The 19,581-nt window shown below is 39.5% G+C and overlaps 1 protein-coding gene across 3 annotated transcripts in view; it reads right to left on the bottom strand.

The window, feature by feature from the left end:
* The window catches only part of ZNF521 (zinc finger protein 521), a 292,034-nt gene that overhangs the window by 11,082 nt on the left and 261,371 nt on the right, over window positions 1–19,581 (bottom strand). For all 3 annotated transcript variants that reach the window (XM_050767943.1, XM_050767941.1, XM_050767942.1), the window contains 2 exons: window positions 18,632–18,763; window positions 16,133–16,248 (listed from right to left, as the gene is read on the bottom strand). In XM_050767943.1, the coding sequence (XP_050623900.1) occupies window positions 16,133–16,248; window positions 18,632–18,763 (248 nt within the window). The remainder of the gene's footprint in view (window positions 1–16,132; window positions 16,249–18,631; window positions 18,764–19,581) is intronic.

The raw sequence follows: 19,581 nt of genomic DNA, 5'->3' as shown, positions 1-19,581 counted from the left end.
CCTGGGCGAATACAAATTTCCTCTCTGCCAGCTCTCAGTGCACACAACCAACTCTTGCTGCTGAAGCTATCAAGCATCCCCTTCCCAGTCAAATGCAATTAAACAAACTTCTGCTAAATATTTAACAGCCTTGTGTAGTAATTAGCGGCAAATAATGGAAGCTTAAATTGATAATTGCTCAGAAATGTCCTCTTACAAACATTACAAAATTCCAACTCCTCCCTTTTCTCTTAGATTTTGAATCCCTGAAGGTTTCTGAAGAAAATTTAGTTAGCGAAATTAACTATAATCATATCACTTAGCCAAGATCTCAGAGTTAAGTTTGGCTGTTTTGCAGTCAGCTGCAAGATTCCACTGGCATCATTTACTTCACTTCCGTGTTTGAAATCCATTGAAATTTAGTTATACACCGAAAGATGGTGGAGCAGGGCATTGATTTAAAAACTGACTGGCAGGCTTAGGATTTAAACTCTGGTCCACCAGATTCAAAAGGTCATCTGATTAGAATGGGAGAAGCACAGGGCATTGTAATTTATATTCAAAGGGTAACCTTTGTAGGAAGAAGGGGGGAGCCAAGACTCTTTCTGCTTTTCCACTTGATAGGGACACGGATTCCCTTCAACCAAATTCCAATAATTATGAAAAATAGTTTATTGAACTTGGGCAAAAAGCAAAAGAAATGCCACTTCCTTGTAGTGTATTATTTCTTTTATTAAAAACACTGCCACACTCCCTAGGAGGTAAACTCACATTAAGAGTAAGTCAAACATGTTATAAATCATTAAGAATAACAGAAAAACATCTTTCTCCACCATAAGCCAAAAAAAGAAAAAAAAAAGCTTGTCTACTATGGCATATGCTTTAGTAAAGATATATAAAAATAAAACTGTGAAAGGACAATGTATTAATTTAGATAAACTATGTTAAGTATGAGTCACCTCCTGAGTTGTGTGTGTATGCATGGGTGTGTGTGCGTGTACGCGTGTGTATGCGTGTACGCATGTGTATGCGTGTGTGTGCGTGTGTGCACGCGCGCGGGAATACGCACGTGCGCATGTCCATTTCCATACCTAAGCAAGTGAGTGTTGTGCAGGGCAAAAAAAAGAGTTATATACATGCATTGCTTCTACAGGTAAAATTCCTGGTGTTTGCCTTTGATCTTTCTGTCTCTCCGGGGACTTATTCCTGCACGGAGAATGCAATTAGAAGGAGCCCCAAGTAACTCTTGTTTTAAGTTCTAAGCAAGTCCTTTAAAAATGCAAGTATTCCACGGGCCCAATTCTGTTTGGTTGCCCCCACTTTAAATAAAAAATCTGAGTTTGGAGAGAGGAGAAAACATTTCACACTCAAATTTGGTGCTTTTTAAAAATTTTGCCTGTGTGCTTGCTTTTCTTTCCTTTTTCCCTGTATGTTATTGTGCATTGTTGAAAGTTTCAGGTCTCTTTCTTTAACGATCCCTCCCCACTCCCTAAAATCATCCTGGTTTATTAGCAAGTTCATACAGGCACAAAGAAGTCAGGAACGGTTGAGTGCATTTCCTATTCTCTATTAAACCTGTTCTTAAGATATGGTTTTATTCTTTCTTGTCCACGATTTCCCATTGTCTTACACTTTTTAAGGTCTTAAAATGGCAGAGCTGCCCCCACTCTCCGCCCTGCCAAGAAGAGCTTCTATTTGCTTCAGAAACTCACAACGTGAAGTTCCCATTCTCCTCTCACTTTCTGGGTACCTTTTCTGGCTTTACTTCTAGGTCTCTGTGGGACAGTTTCCTCACCCCTCATGGTGCACAGAGCTACTGGAAACAGAACCCTTTAATTCCTCCACGCAGAGATGTGCTGTAGCTATGGTGAGAGTAATCTATAACCCTCACATCCTTAAATAATTTGCTACTCCAAGTTAATTTTAATTCATTACAATAAAGCAATATAATTTAAAAAATCTCTTTAAAGTGAAGTATTTAACATGATCCTGAAAGAAAGACAGTCCTGACTAACAGAAGGCCGGGCGGCAGGCATGGTGCAAACTCATGCAAATTCAAAGGTGAGCCGTAAACAAGAACACACAGCAACACTGCCATGCATAAAGGGCCAGGCAACGGGAGGCCTCATTCTAATCAGTCCTCAAAGGAACCTGCCATACAGAAGTGGCACTTATTCTAATTTAAAGCCCTCATGCTTGCTTCAGTGTTGCAAAATTTATAAAAGAATAACTTCATTAAACCGCCTGGCACTTCAAACACAAATGCAAACCAGCCACAACACAGAAGGGGCTGGACAAGAGGAAGAGAAATATTCCCAGAGAGTTGTTAGCTCAGATATTAAAATAGAGTCTGCATTGTGGTGCTTCTCTTTCCGTGCAACTTTCCTTCACCAAGGACTCCTGCCACCGGGCTCTTTACTTCTGTCACGAGTCCTGTTGCTCCTGTGAGTCTGCTTAATAACACTGAAAATCATTCAAAGCGGTTTGGCCAGCCCAGTCACATGCAGACATACACCTGGCAGCACATAAATGAACGCTATTCAATGTTCCTTGCCTGGTCTGCAGAGGAGATTGATTCTGAACACACCACTATTACAGTTCCCATTTACTTGGGTATATATTTCAGACTCACCTAAGTTGTTGAAAAACTAATGGAAGAAAAAATTTCTTCCCCTTAACCCTGGCACTCAAGAAAGAAAACAATAATAAGGGTTAAGTGGAAACAGTCTACTGAACCCACGCACCGCACAGGAGAAAAGTTATTGTCACATCCTAAAACATACGCTTTAGAGGAAACTTCTTTTTCTCCCCTTCATCAGAGTCATAGAAACGCTACAGAAAAATGACTTCAGGCTAGATTCCTAAGCTACAATGCAGTGTGTGTCAGAACACACATCATTTCATGCTGAACTGCCAGCATATTTCTCAAAATCATTTTTTTTGGAATGCAATGAAAAGACAGTCTGGAAGCCTGTATAAAAACTCCAAGCCTCCGAGAAAGTATGTGTCACCCACAAGTTAAACTAGGCATCGTGATCTTGAGAGATCCCAGTAATGAACCACTCCTTTCCTTCTCAGTTTCTCATCACCTTAGTGAGCACAAACCTGTGCTAAGATTTTGCTTCAGAGAATACAGCGAGCGTTCAAAAACCTTGAAAATGGTAATCCGTGGATGAGTAAGAGGAAATGGCCTTAGGGTAAGTAAAAGGTGAATCTCTCCAAGGGTTATAAAAGAAAAAGACTGTTTATCCCAGTTGTTTTTCAGAATTTTGGAGTGGGATTCTTGCTGTTGGCTGGAAGAAAGACCTGTTAAAGGGTGCTCAGACCAGGCTGACTGGAGACCAGTTCCACGCAGTGGATGTGAAGCTTAAAGTTGTCACCAAAAACCACAGGATGATAGGAGTCATATTCTTCTTAGGGTAAACAAATATTGAAATGAATTATCTCTTATCCTTATGCAATTGTTCTATAGTGCTGGAAGCTTTTTATATCCAAATAATGCAATACATTGGTGAAGGTAAGTTTGTGTTCTTTTTTCTCTCCATGAATACAATAGGGCTAATCAGATGGAATGAATGAGCCAATTCACTTACGGGTAGCCTTTATTATATAATAAAATATGGATTATTGATCTTGTGGAATTGGCAATGCATGATGCAAATTCAGTGAAGAAACCTTCAAAACTGGAATTTGAGGCTATTTGTACTGATGCTTGAATCTACTTAGAACTATTTTCACTTTTGAAAAACCATAAAAATAAAACAACACTAAAACCAATTAAACCCGGTGTTCCAAAAAAGGACAAAAAAAAGTTAACACAGAGGCCTGGGATGGAAGGCTGGGATGGCCCTCTTATAGGGTAAAATCCCTTGTTGTATTCCAATGGAGGGAGAGGAAACAGGCAGGCTCTTTGGGCCTGTCTGTGGAGTAGTGAGTACAAACTTATTTGCTAGACCCAAATGTACTGCCCAGGAAACTTGCTACAAATCCAACCCAGCCCTGTAATAAGAGTCAGTGTATTGTTGTGGCTCTCGCACTTGTGAGGCATACTTGTTTAACATACAACACTGGGCTGTCCTAGCAAAATCCTTTCATCTCTTATCTCTTAAAAAATGCAATAATCAGCCCGGGTTAGGAGGCAGCTCTGAATACATGGGTCACATGGCCAGGAAAGCCTACACAGCAAACACTGAGGGGAAGAAAGAAAGTGAGCTATGATATTCAACGTGTATTTACACACCTCCGTTCTGCCTTCCCGTTCCCCTTATAAATCTGCCCCAAGATACGATGGCACTGCTGATTGCTATTTGTGCTCTGCAACGAAGTCCAGGCCAGACTGTCTCCTGTATTCCTTATAAACTTCTCCCATCTCTTCCCTACAGGGCAAGCACGCCCTTCCTTTTGACAGAGTTCACGTCCTCTCTACCTTTTTATAGGCCACATCCGCGTGCCCCCCACATAGCAGCACAACACAAACATGTGCCTTTCTCCTCTATTTTCTTTTTAAGACTAGAAACAGGCTCTGTGTTTTGGTAGGCATCCCTCCAAAGCATAGGTGAGCGTCCATGCGGGATGTTTCCGAAAACGACGCCAATGAAAGGGAGGAATGAGCGATGCTAAACAATGCCGCACCAAAGTTGCAGACTGTTCGGCTACAGTCCAGAAAATGAATCCAATTTTTCATTCTGTCATTATAAATATTTCATTGCAAATGGTACTGATTTTCTGCAACTGTGGTTAAGCAGAGGGCCTCTGTGTGAATATTTAAGAAAAAAAAAAAAAAAAGGAGGAAGACAACGAAGAAGAGGGAGGGGGGAATTAAAGGTTAGCAACCAATTAATTTCTCACTTGAAATGTAAAAGATTCTGGGAGAAATTCAACAGTGATGTAGTGTGTGACTCAAAGAAGAAGAAGAAAAAAAACATTTACTCTGCTCTTCTTCTGACAGTTTCTCATAAAATATCTGCAGTCCATCTATCTTTTAGTACTCCGGGCTCCTCTGGAGAGCAGAAAATGGTGGTTTAAAGCTCACTTCAGTGCCAGTCTGCGGGAGATTGCTTTCCACAGGACCCCCGCTGATGGAGGCCTAGGGGAAGAGGCCCAGGAGTTATTCAATCAGCCCGAGACTCTGGGGCGGCTGGGGGTCCTTTGAGGGCTGATTATAAAGCTGCCCTCCTGTTGCCTGCCTCGGAACAGAACGAAATGAGCAGCCTCTTGCTGCGCAGATTCTGCAAGAAGGAATTTCACCTGTCATGGAGTTTGTCAGAATTTCAGGATTTATCTTGGTGCAAAATTAATAAAATACCAACCAGGATTTCAGGCTGACTACTCAGCTGTGTCATCTCAAAGTGATCTTTCACCCAAGAAAACCTGGACAGTGAGCACAGCCATTCTTGCCCTACTTTTCCTTTGGAGGAGGAACGAGACGATGTGACTAATGCCACCCAAACATCAGATTGAGACCGTGAGCCAATTACACGCGAGGCGGAATTACGCGTGGGTGCCGCTGTCTTAATGCATGACCTCTCACCCCGCCGCTGCAGTTCGAAAGCCTCTTTGGAATAAGTGGAGTCTAAGGCATTAAAAGGCGATTTCTGCAGCTTATAACACAGTAGGTCCCCTATGGCATCACATCTGTTAAATGCATACACTGGTATTTCAGACCCGGATCTGATTTATCTTTTAAAAGGAGTACTAACAATGGAGTATGGCAAGAACACATACTATGAAACGTTGCAAATTAATCTTGGGTCGGCTATGAACAAGGTGCAGTTTCATCCTTTGTTTCAGCACACGCCCTCCGCATGTCCCATCATCTTCTGGGCTCCCAGCAGAAAGTGGGAGGGCAGAGGGCGGGGGAGGCGGGAGAGAACACAAGGGGATAGGACAGAGTGGGAACAAACCACCGATTTCTGTGACCCTCTGCCAGCTCTGGGCTGCAACAGTTTGGCCATCTTGGCTTCTTTCACTTCAGACTGTAGCTTGCATCACACAAATCATCACTGCTTTTTTAAGTGAACTTCTGTACAACCCAGGGGTTTAATCATTTTGAACTGAGACTTGGGTAGCTCCAAGGCAATTAGCTCTGGTCCTCAGAGTGGGTGGCATCGCATGGCAGATGGGGCCAGCATGTGGGATCTGGATTGGCATTCATGCCACTGGCTGGCCCAGGCCAATGGACAGAGTGGGCAAGCAGTTCTCCGGACCTTGGTCTCACTCAAGTTTGACTTCCAGGACACTAAACTCAGGTTCAGCACAGGGTTAGTTTGGGTTGCGATGCACACCTTGTTTTGTGTCCCTGGCCTCCATCCACACTCAAGCCATGGGTACCTCCATCCACACTCAGGCCATGGTACTAATCGATGATTAGCAGCACAGCCTCGGCTCTCAGAGTCAGCGATGGGTTTAAGGCATTGCTGCTTCTCTAATTTCCAATCGACATTTTCTAAATGAGACAATAAACAATGCTGTAATGCATTCTCCCCAGCTCTTCTCCTAGTTAAATGACAATTCTGCTTTGGAGAACCACCTTTACAATTCAGTAGCAGTCTGACAATACTAACACCAAGAGATCTCAGGAAAAAGTAACAGAGAGAGTGAAAGAGAGGAGAGAGCTAGGAAGTGAGCGCACAGATGGTGGGGGGGACGCAGGGTGCTCTCAGCAGGCTTCAGTGGAGATGTATTAACTCCTCAGAGGGATAAGGGCTTCCCACCAGTACTGTCATGAATTATAACTGAGTATGGGAGTGAAGCCTTGGTGTCTGTCTCACAGCAAATATACTGTTCCATTTTCCTGCACAATCACCTTTCACCCTTATAAACTCAAAGCACAGCAAAGCACACTGCTGATATTTAATGGTATCACAGTAGCCTTTTATATGTCTAGAAGGCACACAAGCTTAGCAGATGTGCCCAGTGGTGTAAGTCAGACAATTAGAAAATTAAGTTTTGGCAAAGTGAAAAAGGAAATCTTTTATGAGCGCTTTGGGTTTCCAGTGAAGGACGGTCTTCTGCCAGCCAGGAGCTGCTATCAATGCAGGGGCAGGGATCACACAGAAAAGAAGCTGCCCTCCCAGACATAGAGGGGCCCAAGGAAAAAGCTCCACTTTTGCAAACTTGGCCCTCCTATGGGAAAGCAGTTCCTGGCCAGTTACTTTCCACTCACTCATTCAATGAAGTTATCAATGAAGGAGACCTGTTATTTTAGGCAGTTTAAAATTTCACCACTATTAAAGGACTCGTTTACCCTGCCTTTCACTCCCGTTTAAAGCCTCGGAGTTGCTGTTCTAAATGACAGCACCGCAAGCACAGCTTTTAAGCACTATTCATCTCGCCGCCACATCTCCGGCTTTTACAGAACACTACTCTCTCTCTCCAATAAGGGGAACTTACTCCTTCATAGCTGCAGGGCAGAGCCTGTTCCAAGCTGTAGATTCGCTGCAAATATAACAATAAAGGATACAAATGTGAATTCCTCTTAAAATACACGTTTGGCTCTGAAGCTGCCTGGCCTTAGCAAACTCGATCAAGAGCAGCCTATCAATCTTTCTCCAAATGCACAGCAGCAGCTCATTTCACCCGGCTGTCCGAGGGATCGCCACATTGATGGATCAGGAAGACGCTGGAATGGATTCTTTGCTCATTGCAGGGGATTTATAGTGGAAGCCCATGATTACTATCTTTCTTACCCTAATTGTCACAACAGCTGGATATGGAAGTGGTATTTCCCCATAGTTAGAGGAAAGTCTGTAAACATAAAGGGTCTATTCTTGCCACTTTGTCTCTACTAATGTGAGGAAACTGATCCATGTGTGGTGCAAACATCTAAAACAGAAACGTGGCAATTCCATATGCCTCTCTAGATTGCAGAATGTTTTGGAAATTTGGATTTCCGGATCTCTCCAAAGGATCCAACTACAAAGACGCTGAGACAGAGCTCTGTCTTTATGGGACAGTCACATGCAGTCTGTCCTTCCTAATGGAGGCAGATCTTCCGGTGCTACGGCAGCAGGCTGTCTTGGCGACACGGAAGATGGCAGGGCCAGCAGAGCCCAGCCAAAGCAGAATGTGGCAGAGGTGATGAACATTTCCAGGGGGTGGGAGGGAGGGGGCTGCAGAACTGGCCACAGTGCTCTTCAGTACACCCTGGCTGGATGCTCCATAAAGCCGCACTGATGGCAGTTCGGAGATGGCCATCTGTCGTCAACTCTGGGCCAGACAAAAAAATAATGTAATGGCAGCTCGCTAACAACAGGGCTGTGTGAGGAGGGAACGAGTCCTAGAATGAAGAGGTGGTGCTCCCTCTTTTAATAGCAAAAACCAGCCATCAATATGAACATCAAGAAATTAATGGATGGAGAATTTTTAAAAACTGAGCTGGGGTGCTGTAGAAACAATTCAAATGCAAATAAAGTGGTTTTAGCTTATTGCAATTACCTCTGTTGCCCTTACTTCAGTCATATTAACCACTTGATTCTTGAAAATTTGACTACCAGGACACATGGTGAAGCAGGAAGGGCCAAATTTAGAAAAAGGTGAGCCCAGGTTGTGCCTCCAAGCATGCACACACAGATTAGGCATTTATTGGTACAAAATGGGTAATTGAAAATGCATTTACTCATTTAGTCCAAATGAGTTCATTGTGATAATCATGCTTATCTTTCTGTATGCTTGCTTAATTTCTAGATGTAATTTTATTAAAAAGCCAAATAAAACTATCTTACCTTTAGATGCATTATGAATGCTATACAACTACAACCTCCCTCCTTTGCTTAACAAAAACTCTTATCTTTTTGCTACTGCATAGATGATGGGGGGGGGTTGGAAGGGAGAGAGAGGAGAATAACAAACTGAGGTTAGCTTAGCCATGTCCTGTTCGTGTCCTACGTGATTAACTTTCTGCCTTCAATGGTAAGGCCAATCAATCCTGATTGAATTATCCAATATTAACAGCTGAAAGTGATCAAAACTAATGGTGAAAACATAGCACCAATCAATAAATCAATGCAAATGATTCGGTTCCTGGAGATCCGATCAAATAAAAGAGATAGATCAATTTAACCACTGAGCAAATTAAGTGGAAGTTGCTGTAGCACCAATTTACTTCCAAAGCCCTGCAGGCCCACAAAGCAAAGAAATGAGGTGATGTACAAAATGGACCAGTTCCAGAGCCACGTGCTCATTTGACACAATTTATACTCCTGTGCATTTTGATGTCTTTGTGATGTGCTTAAGGGCTGCGATTTCAGCCCCAAGAATAAGAGATACACAGGGGCACAGTGGATCTAAGGATGTAAAGAGCAAAGGAATGAGGCCCAGACCCTCCAGGAAGGGGTGGGAATTACAATCCCCCACACTGACTTTCCTCCAAACTGATCAGTATAGGACCCGGATCTGCGAGATCTAGACAGGGTGATGAGCAAATATTTCCAACCCAGGGGTCCCAGCAGAACAACACATGATAAGAGGCAAGGCAGAACAGGGTTTTGAGTTTTATAGTTTGTGTGGGGATGATAAAAGAAATTTTGGCCTGGTGTGGTGGCTCACGCCTGTACTCCTAGCATTCTGGGAGGCCAAGGAGGGTAGATTGCCTGAGCTCAGGAGTTTGAGACCAGCCTGGGCAACACAGTGAAACCCCATCTCTACTAAAATACACACAAAAAAATTAGCTGGGTGTGGCAGTGTGAACCTGTAATCCCAGTTACTTGGGAGGCTAAGGCAGGAGAATTGCTTGAACCCAGGAGGCAGAGGTTGCAGTGAGCGAAGATGGCACCATTGCACTCCAGCCTGGGCAACCGAGCAAGACTTTGTCTCAAAAAAAAATAAATAAATAAAACATAATAAATAAATAAATAAAAATTTAAGCTCTGTAGGAAATAAAAAGTAAGCCCTTGAAAAACAAAAAAAAGTGAGAAAACGGGGATGAGGGTTACTTCCTTTCGATGTGCTGTGAATACACACCCTTTCATTCCTCTTGTTTACATAAGAGGATTTCAGCCTCGCTTGGAGGAAAATATGAAAAAATAAGCTAAAACAAACTTTTTTCCAAACTACACTCCGATTCTTCTACCTTGTCTTTCGTGGAGGGGTAAAGTAAAACCATTTGTCTTAGCCACACCTCCGTAACTGGATGAAAGGCAGGGGAGTATATTAGCTTGGAATACATTTCTGAAAGCAAGTATACATGTTTCGTTTTGTAGTTAGAGGTTAAAAAAAAAAAAAAGCCCAAGACTCCTAACCACTTGAAAAGGATAAATGTTTAAAAATAAGAATTTTTACCCGGAAACTGATTAACATGAAATTTTGCAATGAGGTATGACTCACTGCCAAATTATTCCAGTAAGCTAGAACAGAGAACTCAGGAAAGTTCTGGTATGTCTCAGATAGAGATTTTATTTTCAAATAATGATGAATCTGGATTTTGTTCACTTAGGTCAGGACTAGGAAAGCAGCAAGAAGGTCACAGAGCCAACGTTCAGTGAGTGTCTATTATGTTCTCCGAATTCCATAACCATCCATCCAAACCAGCAGGGGTGCCTCCCACCCGATTCTCCCAGCTGGAGAAGAAACATGTTTTCTTGGAAGATTTATAACAATTGATTACATATTACCTCATATAGTAGCTATTTCTTTGCCTATCTTCTCTTTCCTAGTAGATTGTAAATATATGCCTAATTATTTTAAGTATGCCATAAAGTGTCTGGCATCATGGTGAATTTAAAAAGATGGAATTATGTATATTACATATGTATATATATGTATATATATTACATATGTATATATATGTATATATAATATATATGTGTGTGTGCGTGTATATGTGTGTGTGTATATATATATTTTTCTTGAGACAAGGTTTCTCTCTCTCTTTCTCTCTGTCACTCAGGCTGGAGTGCAGTGGTGCGATCATGGCTCACTGCAGCCTCAACCTCCCCAGGCTCAGGTGATCCTCCCACCTCAGCCTCTGAGTACCTGGGACCACAGGCACCTCAACTTGGGTAATTTTTTTTTTTTTGGTAGATACGAGGCTTTCATCATGTTGTCCAAGCTGGTCTCAATCTCTTGGGTTCAAGTGATCCACCTGCCTCAGCCTCTCAAAGTGTTGGGATTACAGGCATGAGCCACTGCGCCTGGCCTATAAGTATTTTTAATAAGTACATTTTCTTAATAATGGCATGGGGACTATAGCAGTATGTAATATAGCCTTTGTAATTCTGACTATTAACAAGGACTCCTAAATGCCTCATCACGCATTATTTAATTATTTGAGGCAGATTTTGTGTTATACTCACTGAAAAGCTAATTTAGGATCAGTAGCTAAGTTAGCAAGTGACCCAGCAAGCCACTCAATGGGGACAATTCAATGCTGTATTGTTGTCTTATACGTTCCATCCCATATGCAGGAATTCATTTTTCCTTCAGTAATACGACCATAAAACTCAAGCACCAGTTAAACTGTGGTGTAAAAATACGCATCAGAATCAGGTGATTTGGTGGAAAAGTGATTGAGAAGAAAATCAAACAGTTATAGTGACAATTACACATTTAAACCTTAGAGATTTCTGAAAGTCTCGGTGTATCCCTCAAATGTCAAATTACTACTGTACTTTGAATGTAGGAAACATTGCACTCATGACTTAATGAAGGGAAGGGCTGGGTATTAAGATAATCTTTGATTCAAAAGGAATTGAAATACTAGAATTTCAGAGCCTAAAGTTCAACTAGACCAATTTCTTCCACCCATACTGCAGGAATTCCCTCAATCTTCATTAAATTTATAACAAGAGGCCTGACAGAATTTTCTATGTGGACACGTCGGGAGAGAGGATGATTTGATCATTGCCATCCATAGTAGCTTTTCTGGAGGCACCAATTAAACAGCAATTAGTGTACTGAAAGAATGTGGCCTATTCAACAGGATTTTTACAAACACCACTTGCTCACACCTGCATAAACCACTTTGGATACAAATATGCATTGTAGGATATTATTCTTGGACCATACCATCCTCTCTCAAAGCAGCTTCCTTAGGTTCTGCTGAAAAATTTTGAGGTCTATTAGGAAAACATGTGAAACATTGAACACATTCATTCACTTAAAAAATAATAAAATGTTCATTGAGTTGAAATAATGGACTCTTATTCCAAAGCACATCTCCTCTCCTGGCAGCATGCTAGGTGGCCTTTGAAGTGTATTAGAATTTCTTGCAAAAATGGAGGGAAACTCTACCAAAAGAGAAAGGTTATATCTTGCTACAAATTATATTATATTTTTATGTGTATATATATGTATAATAATATAATTTTATATTATATACATTATATAAAATTCCAGTCCAGACATATATCTGGACTGGAATGCAGAACACTTGGTCAGCAAGGTTTATGGGTTGTGTGATGAACATAACTTCTACACTGGCAAAAAGTGTGACTCAGATTAAATGTTTCATAGAAATAAGGGCTTCATCTGGCCTAAATCTAAAAGGACTTGTGGTTTGTGACATTCAAAGGATGGTGCCTGAGTGCTTGATTTCCTGAAGATGAACAGTGTATAATGAATTATCTACATTCTGACTGGCTTTGTAGGCAATGCAAATGAAGGAAACACACCACTATATATATGTGTACATACATAGTATATGTCCACACATAGTGTATATACACACAAGTACACATACTTATACATCCCCATATACATATATATGTGTGTGTGTGTGTGTGTATATGGTGGCAAGTAATTTTCACTAACATTCCCTCATATATATGTGTGTATATATATACATATATATGAATTTTATACCTAACAAAGCTCTATTCACAAAAAATTCTTCATATTTTCAACTGGGTATAAAGTGAAAGAAATGTAAATGATGTATTATGGTCATGAAATCATTTATGTACATTTAAAAGATATCCATAGTGATGCTGATGGTCAATTCCAGAATGCTTAGCCTAAACTTAACCTATTATTCTCACCTTGATAGAAAAGCCAAATAAATTGTATGCTTTAAAATCTCTAATAGGATTGCAGTTCTTAGACATTTAGTTTTATAGTCTCTTGCGAAAAGTCCTTCTTATTTCTTAACTTTGGTGGCATAAAAAAGTAGATGAGTTCAAGTGGTTTAAAATTTGCATTTACTTTGCACACCAAGGCATGAACTACAGTAGGCTGATAAAATGGCTTCATTTTTCTACTCTCTTGTTATTTTGGTTATAGATCCTATTTTCTATTGTCACCTGAATTTTAGAAAAATTTTTTCACTTGTCCTAGGAAAATAACAAAATGTTTCATGGTTTTTTACACTTACCATCCCATTTTCTATACAGCAAATACAATAAATCAATATTTCAAAATTACATTAATTCCATCCTCTAAGCACTGGTATAAATGCAATTTGGGTAATGAAAGTAAACGCACAGGACCATGAATGCCAAAAGTTAAAATATAAAAATAAAAACACTTTCAAAACTAGAAAGTCAAGTTAACTCTGATCCATTTTTCTTAATGTGTTGAAACTACAGCCACTGATATTATTGAGGATTTCAGAAAATAGACCCACATAGAGATTCCGATAACTATGAATTATAGCTTTGTGAAATATTGACTGTGTAGTCAATATCTCATCTCAGATTCATAATCATTATCACATACTCACCATAAATACTGTTCTTATCTAGGGAATGATTCACATATTAAACCTGAGTATTTGCATCAAGAGCAAATATATATAATTTCGAGTTGTGGGATTGGAAATATAAGGCTCACAGTTTTGGATTACAGAGTAAGTCTCTGTTTGGCCCAGATCACAATTTGAATGAGTGAGTCAGAAATGTTTTGGCAGATGTTTGACTAAAAAGGTCACAAATACTCAAAAAGAATTGTGTGTTCTGCACTAAAATTTCTATGCCAGTGGTTCTCAAAGGGTGGTCCAGGGACTTCTGTGGTCTCCTAAACACTTTCGAGAGGTCTGTAAGGTCAAACTATTTTCACAATAATATTAGACGTTATTTGCCCCTTACACTCTCATTATCTCAAGAGGGTACAGTGAAGTTTTCTAGAGGCTGCCTAACATGTGATGACATCATCTCTCTGACAGCTAATAGAATGTGTGCTTGTATTCCTGTATTTAATAGATTTCTCCATTTTGATTTTTAATATGGAAAATGATAGTAACTCACAAAAACCAAAGCCCCTGTGGTCCTCAATAATTTCTAAGAATGTAAAGGCATCCTGAGATCAAGGAGTTTGTGACTGGTCTATGCTAATTGTAGAAAAGAGTGACTACTATATGTTCCACATAGAATAAAACCCGAAAATACATCATCATAAAGGAAACCTGGAATCTTGAAGGATGTGATTAATTGCTTCATTTTGTCTGCTCTACAATGGGGCAGAGGCCACTGCTACCATAGTGTTGAATTCTTTTAACGAAAGACATTGAAGGTACCGCCAGGTGAGAATCTACTCATATAGTACAAAAGTGGAAGTTTGTTGCAAACATTTTTGTTTTCAAGAACACTAGATAGGAATCAGTCTCTACAGAACCTCTACAGCTTTGATTTTAAATGATTACTTAATTCTGCCTCACAGTTTACATACTAATTCACAGTATTACTAAGTATTTTGGCCAAATCCTTTATAGATTCACAAAACCAAAATGACTTATGCTTTCATACTTATGCAATAAAAATGTAGTATTTTTTCAAACAGAAATTTAGATTATTTTAATAAGATGTATTTTTAAACAATAGTCTAACTTGGCCTATCTTCTATATTCAATTCAGGAACAGATGTGACAGAATAGCATTTTTAGAAGTGATACAAGGTAAGACAGTAACTTTAATTTGGATCTACTGACACATATGTCAACTAAATGGGCTCACCCATTCTTCCTTATATTTTGTATTTCATCTCCTTAACTTATTATTTGTTCACTTTTAGAATGATAACTGAGAAGATAAACTGCACATTCCTTATTTTGACACATAACTCACATAAATCTCGTTTCATCAGAGCCCAAGGAAGCACAAAGTTGCCCCAGGACCCACTGTGGGATGGAAGACTCAGGAATGGGTGGGCTCCAAGTCCCTCAGTCTTGCCTCTCCCAGGTCAACCAGATCAGCTCTTTATTTGGTTCAGGGATTCAACGTGAAAATTAACTGCAACCCTCATTTTAGGCTAAATACCTGTGTTGTTAATAGTAATACTCGTAATAACAGAATAATTTTCAGTTCGACTCTATTCTCCTCCATGGAAACCAACAAGATCGAACAAAAAGCATGTTACTTTCAGATCATTTCATCAGAAAAATAAGGACAAGACATTATACCCATTTTCAAGGTGAAGTAATATTAAAAATAAGTTATTTTTCTTTTATAATAAGTGATATTTCTGGAATAGAATCTAGGTCTCTGACTCATTTTTTTAAAAACTACCAGTCTATAGCTAAGAATAATAAGAATAACCAAATCTTCCTATGTTTATATCTTATATCCGTACCCATCATTTCATTTTCACTGTATAACAGCCTGTAAGCGTGATGTTTATTTCTTCATATCTGAGGTTCAGAGGACTTACAGACCAAGATTAGTCACACATTAATCAAGTGGACCACTCAAGGCTAGATTCAATGTCTTTGGGTGCAAAATTTTCAACTATAAAGCTTTGGTTAAGTAATATTTATTCTATTCCATTAAATGGAAGATATACATACTGAACAAGAGTAGATTTCTTTCTTTTCTTCCTCTTTCCCTTCCAATTTTAAGCCCCTCAGGACAACAATAACCTGGACATCCACCCAGCTTGGAGCCCAGTGGGAACAGAACATGAATAAAACAGGATTTGGGAGAATGAGTCATGACAAGCGAGGTGAATGATCCCACAGTCCAATAAACCTGACCCCTAAGTCTATCACACTGGGTCAGAAGGTCCAATTATAGGTCTGTTCTAGTTCTTTTTATGATTGACAGCAGCCAGAGGCAAAATTACTTTGGTGTCTATTAATCCAGGCTCTAATTTTCCCTTTGCCCCAATACACAGAAAGCATCATGGTGGCCCAGGGTGAGTGAGACTGTGAATCCAGATTTAAAATGCCCCTGTTTCCTATAAGAATAGCAACTGAGTTCAATCCCAGTCCTCTTCACGAGGACATTACCTGCAGCTCTGTTTGGAAGAAAAACTTCTGTGGACATTGTGTACAGTCATAGATCTTGTCTTCTTGTCCATGGGCAGAGAAAATATGCTGCTGCAACTTGTTTGCTTGAACAAATACTGAAATGATAAAAGAATGGTGAACTTGGGTTATTTTGTTTCCGAAATGCCCTCAGTCGATGACTCCGCGTGAACACAGCAGGCTGGACCGCACGCCTCCCAGGTGTGACTTACTGCTGGAGACCTGGGGAGAGCTGAGTCACATTCGCTCATGGTTGGGTCTCTGGCTTTTGTTAAGATGCACTCTACAGAGCACCTAATTCAACCCAAACAGCTCCAAAGTAAAGGTTTATGGAGGCCCTGCTCCCTATAAATCTTTAAAAAATAAAGCCGAAAACTGTCAAATGCATAGCTCTGTCTCAACAGAAATGACTCCTATTTCTCAGCAACCCACAGGTTAAGAAATCATAGATGCCAAAACCCTGTTTATTGTGTTTGCCTAAAGTTATAGCTAGCAAACAGTTCTCTATTTAAATGTGTTAATGCTAAAAATCATATCCCACAGCTACTCTGGGGCACTGTCTATAAATGTGAAACAGAATGGCAGGTAAATTCTCTTTGGATACTTTAAGATCAACTCAGCCTACACACTGAATGCAAGGGTTTCAATAATATAAACATGTTCAATTTTAATGACTACAAAACAAGGCCCTAAGACTGTGTAACAGTTTACCTAGGAGACATACTATTAATAATTAAATTGTATATGCCAGAGGCAGTGTTGGGTTGGCAGAACTGACTTCTGATGGATGCCTGGTGCACTGTGACCTAAAAAAGTTTGCATCTACAATATTAATCTGTATAGGCAGGGAAAGGATTTATTAAAGATGTTGGCATTTGACTTTGACTCCACTCTAATCATTAAAATTATTCTAATTGCCAGCCAACCTAAAATATTAGAATATTGTTCTTGTGAGTCATACATTTTAATCACATTTCTCATTACCTTAAAAAAACTGCTCAGATTTCCTTTCCCACCTAACACACTTTATATTGGAAGGGTTTTAAAAAAATTGTTATTTCTAAATTACTTCAAGATACACTAAAACAATTCAGGTCTGTCTGCAGAGAAAATGCAGACTGTGTACAATTACTGCATTTTTGTCTCTTTATCCATATCAACAAGAAGAAATGAGGTTTTTACACAGATTTGCAGCTAATCTGCATATAACTCAATACATTTTATGAGGCTTCTGGCTACAACATGAAAGACCTATTTTATTAGGGGTCTTAGTTGTGAGGTGACCTATGACCCAGTCCTCCTTTATGAAGACTTACAAGCTTTTATAAAGAATCCAGACTCTTGACTCATTGTATCTTAAGATATATACTACTGATGGTAAACCATAGCAGTATATATTTTTAAGTATAAACCTGGAAGAATAAAAAGAGTTCCAAAAGAAGAATCAAGAGTGGCTGATGGAATTATTGAATGAAGGAGTCAAACAGGCAACTGTTGAAGGCAGAGTCATCAACGTACCAGGTAGTAATTGTGCTAACTGTGCAATGAACATGGCCCCTCTCCTTTTATTTTATCACAGAACAGAAATCTATAGGCTGAGTTCAGTGAAGGTAAATAATCAATGCTTGGAATTTTGCTCTGCAAACAAAGAAGTCAATTTTGAGAGAAGGATATATTCCCCCTCCTCCATCAAATAAAAAGGCAACATAGCTTGAGGGGCTTAACCACTGAGTCTAAAACACATGCAAAATAATCACAGAGGATTTTCTAAAATAACTTTGTCATTGTTAGGGGAATACCAGAAATGTGTGTGATCATATTTCAACCCCCAAGGGCTTCAAATGAAAGTTTCAGATTTACTTTTTTTTTTTCCTGCTAAAAACTGTAATGCTATCATATTTGTTAAAAAGTTTCTTCTTAAAAGTGTAAATGGAGATCAACTTCTACTCTAAAAATCCAATTTCATAGGCAATAAATGCCTCATCTAATCTGTTTTCTATGTCAGAGAATTTGGGGTGAGTTTTAACAGTATCTTTTTATTTCTGGTGGAGAATGTTATGAAATTCTCCATGTTTAAGTAGCAGACACGTGCTGACAACAAGGCTGCACTTTTAGCTGAACATCTTGTGATTAAAAAGCAGCTCTGTGCAGGGAGCCTTACCCTTGGTAACCTTTAACATCGAGAGAAAAAAAAAAAAGTGAACACAACATGTATGTAGTTTTCCAAATGGAAAAGTGCAAACTTCTGAGAGAACTTGAAATGCCATTTGTTCATCCTGACAGTTAACCTTCCTGCTCATGTGAGCCTTTAAGTAGGCTGCAATCAATAATGCTAATAAAGCAGAAATCAAACATCTTCCCCCCAAAGTGAACTGAAGTCATGTCTGTAAAAGGCCATAGCAGTGGGAAGTAACGCTTTGGTAGGAAAGACATGATGTGGCCATCAGCCTCTCCTGTGTCTTCCTGAAATAATCTTCCCACCTGTAAAGCAGACTGGACACTTGAAGGTGCCTCCCATCCCTTCGAAGCTGTGCTCTATCAGGTGGCACTGGAGTTTGGCAGGAGAGTCAAAGGTCTGGCTGCAGAGTTTGCATTCATGGTTCAGTCCTTCATCTGTCAAGGAAAACACAGGAACAGAAATGGTGAAAACCTGTCATATCTTTAATACACTAGAGAGTTATCTTTAATTGCATACATTAAACTATTTCCATCACCTAATATACATATGTAGCAGCATATATGGTTTCTGGTTATTTCACATTATTCATGAGTCTATATCAATTTAAAACAGTTCTGGAATTTAAAATCCAAAGATAATCAGAAGTCAGATTTTATCTTAGGGCTAATGCATTTTATTAAACTTTTAAAATATAATTGGTATGTCAATAATGAGGCATTTCCTTTTCTCTAATTACCATGATATTCTGGGCTCTGTATTTCCAAAGTCCTAAAATAAAAGAGTGTGGACAGCTTCTTCCTCAGTGATTCTCCTCTGACTTATCTAGAAGGTCCTGGAAGTGTCTATTTCTAACCATAGGTCTTCAGTGGTATTCAGTTGATCAAACTATCTTTTTCTATTTCCAAGAATTTCTGGCAATTTTGAAGTATTATCAATAGGGCAGTCTCTTACAAATGCCCTTTTCTCTGCTTCGCACCTCTAGTCTCCCATAGTCTTCCTAGTTCATCTCTCCCTTACCTCTGTAAGACAGTTTCAATTTTACCCCCAGAACCAGACTCTGCCTCTGTTTCTCTAAAGCACTTTTGTGACCTCCAGGCTCACTTGACTAGCCCTGAATTTTTCTTGGATATCTTAAGAACAAGAAAGCAGAAAAATATTTTGATGTCGTAACATTGCTATATAAAGTGGAGAGTTTTGTTACACATAGACACTGTTATTTTAAACATTTATGGATTTTAAACATTTAAAGTTA

Source organism: Macaca thibetana, chromosome 18 (genome assembly GCF_024542745.1).
Source record: "Macaca thibetana thibetana isolate TM-01 chromosome 18, ASM2454274v1, whole genome shotgun sequence".
Classification (NCBI taxonomy): domain Eukaryota; kingdom Metazoa; phylum Chordata; class Mammalia; order Primates; family Cercopithecidae; genus Macaca; species Macaca thibetana.
This window is presented reverse-complemented; position numbering and strand designations above follow the sequence as displayed.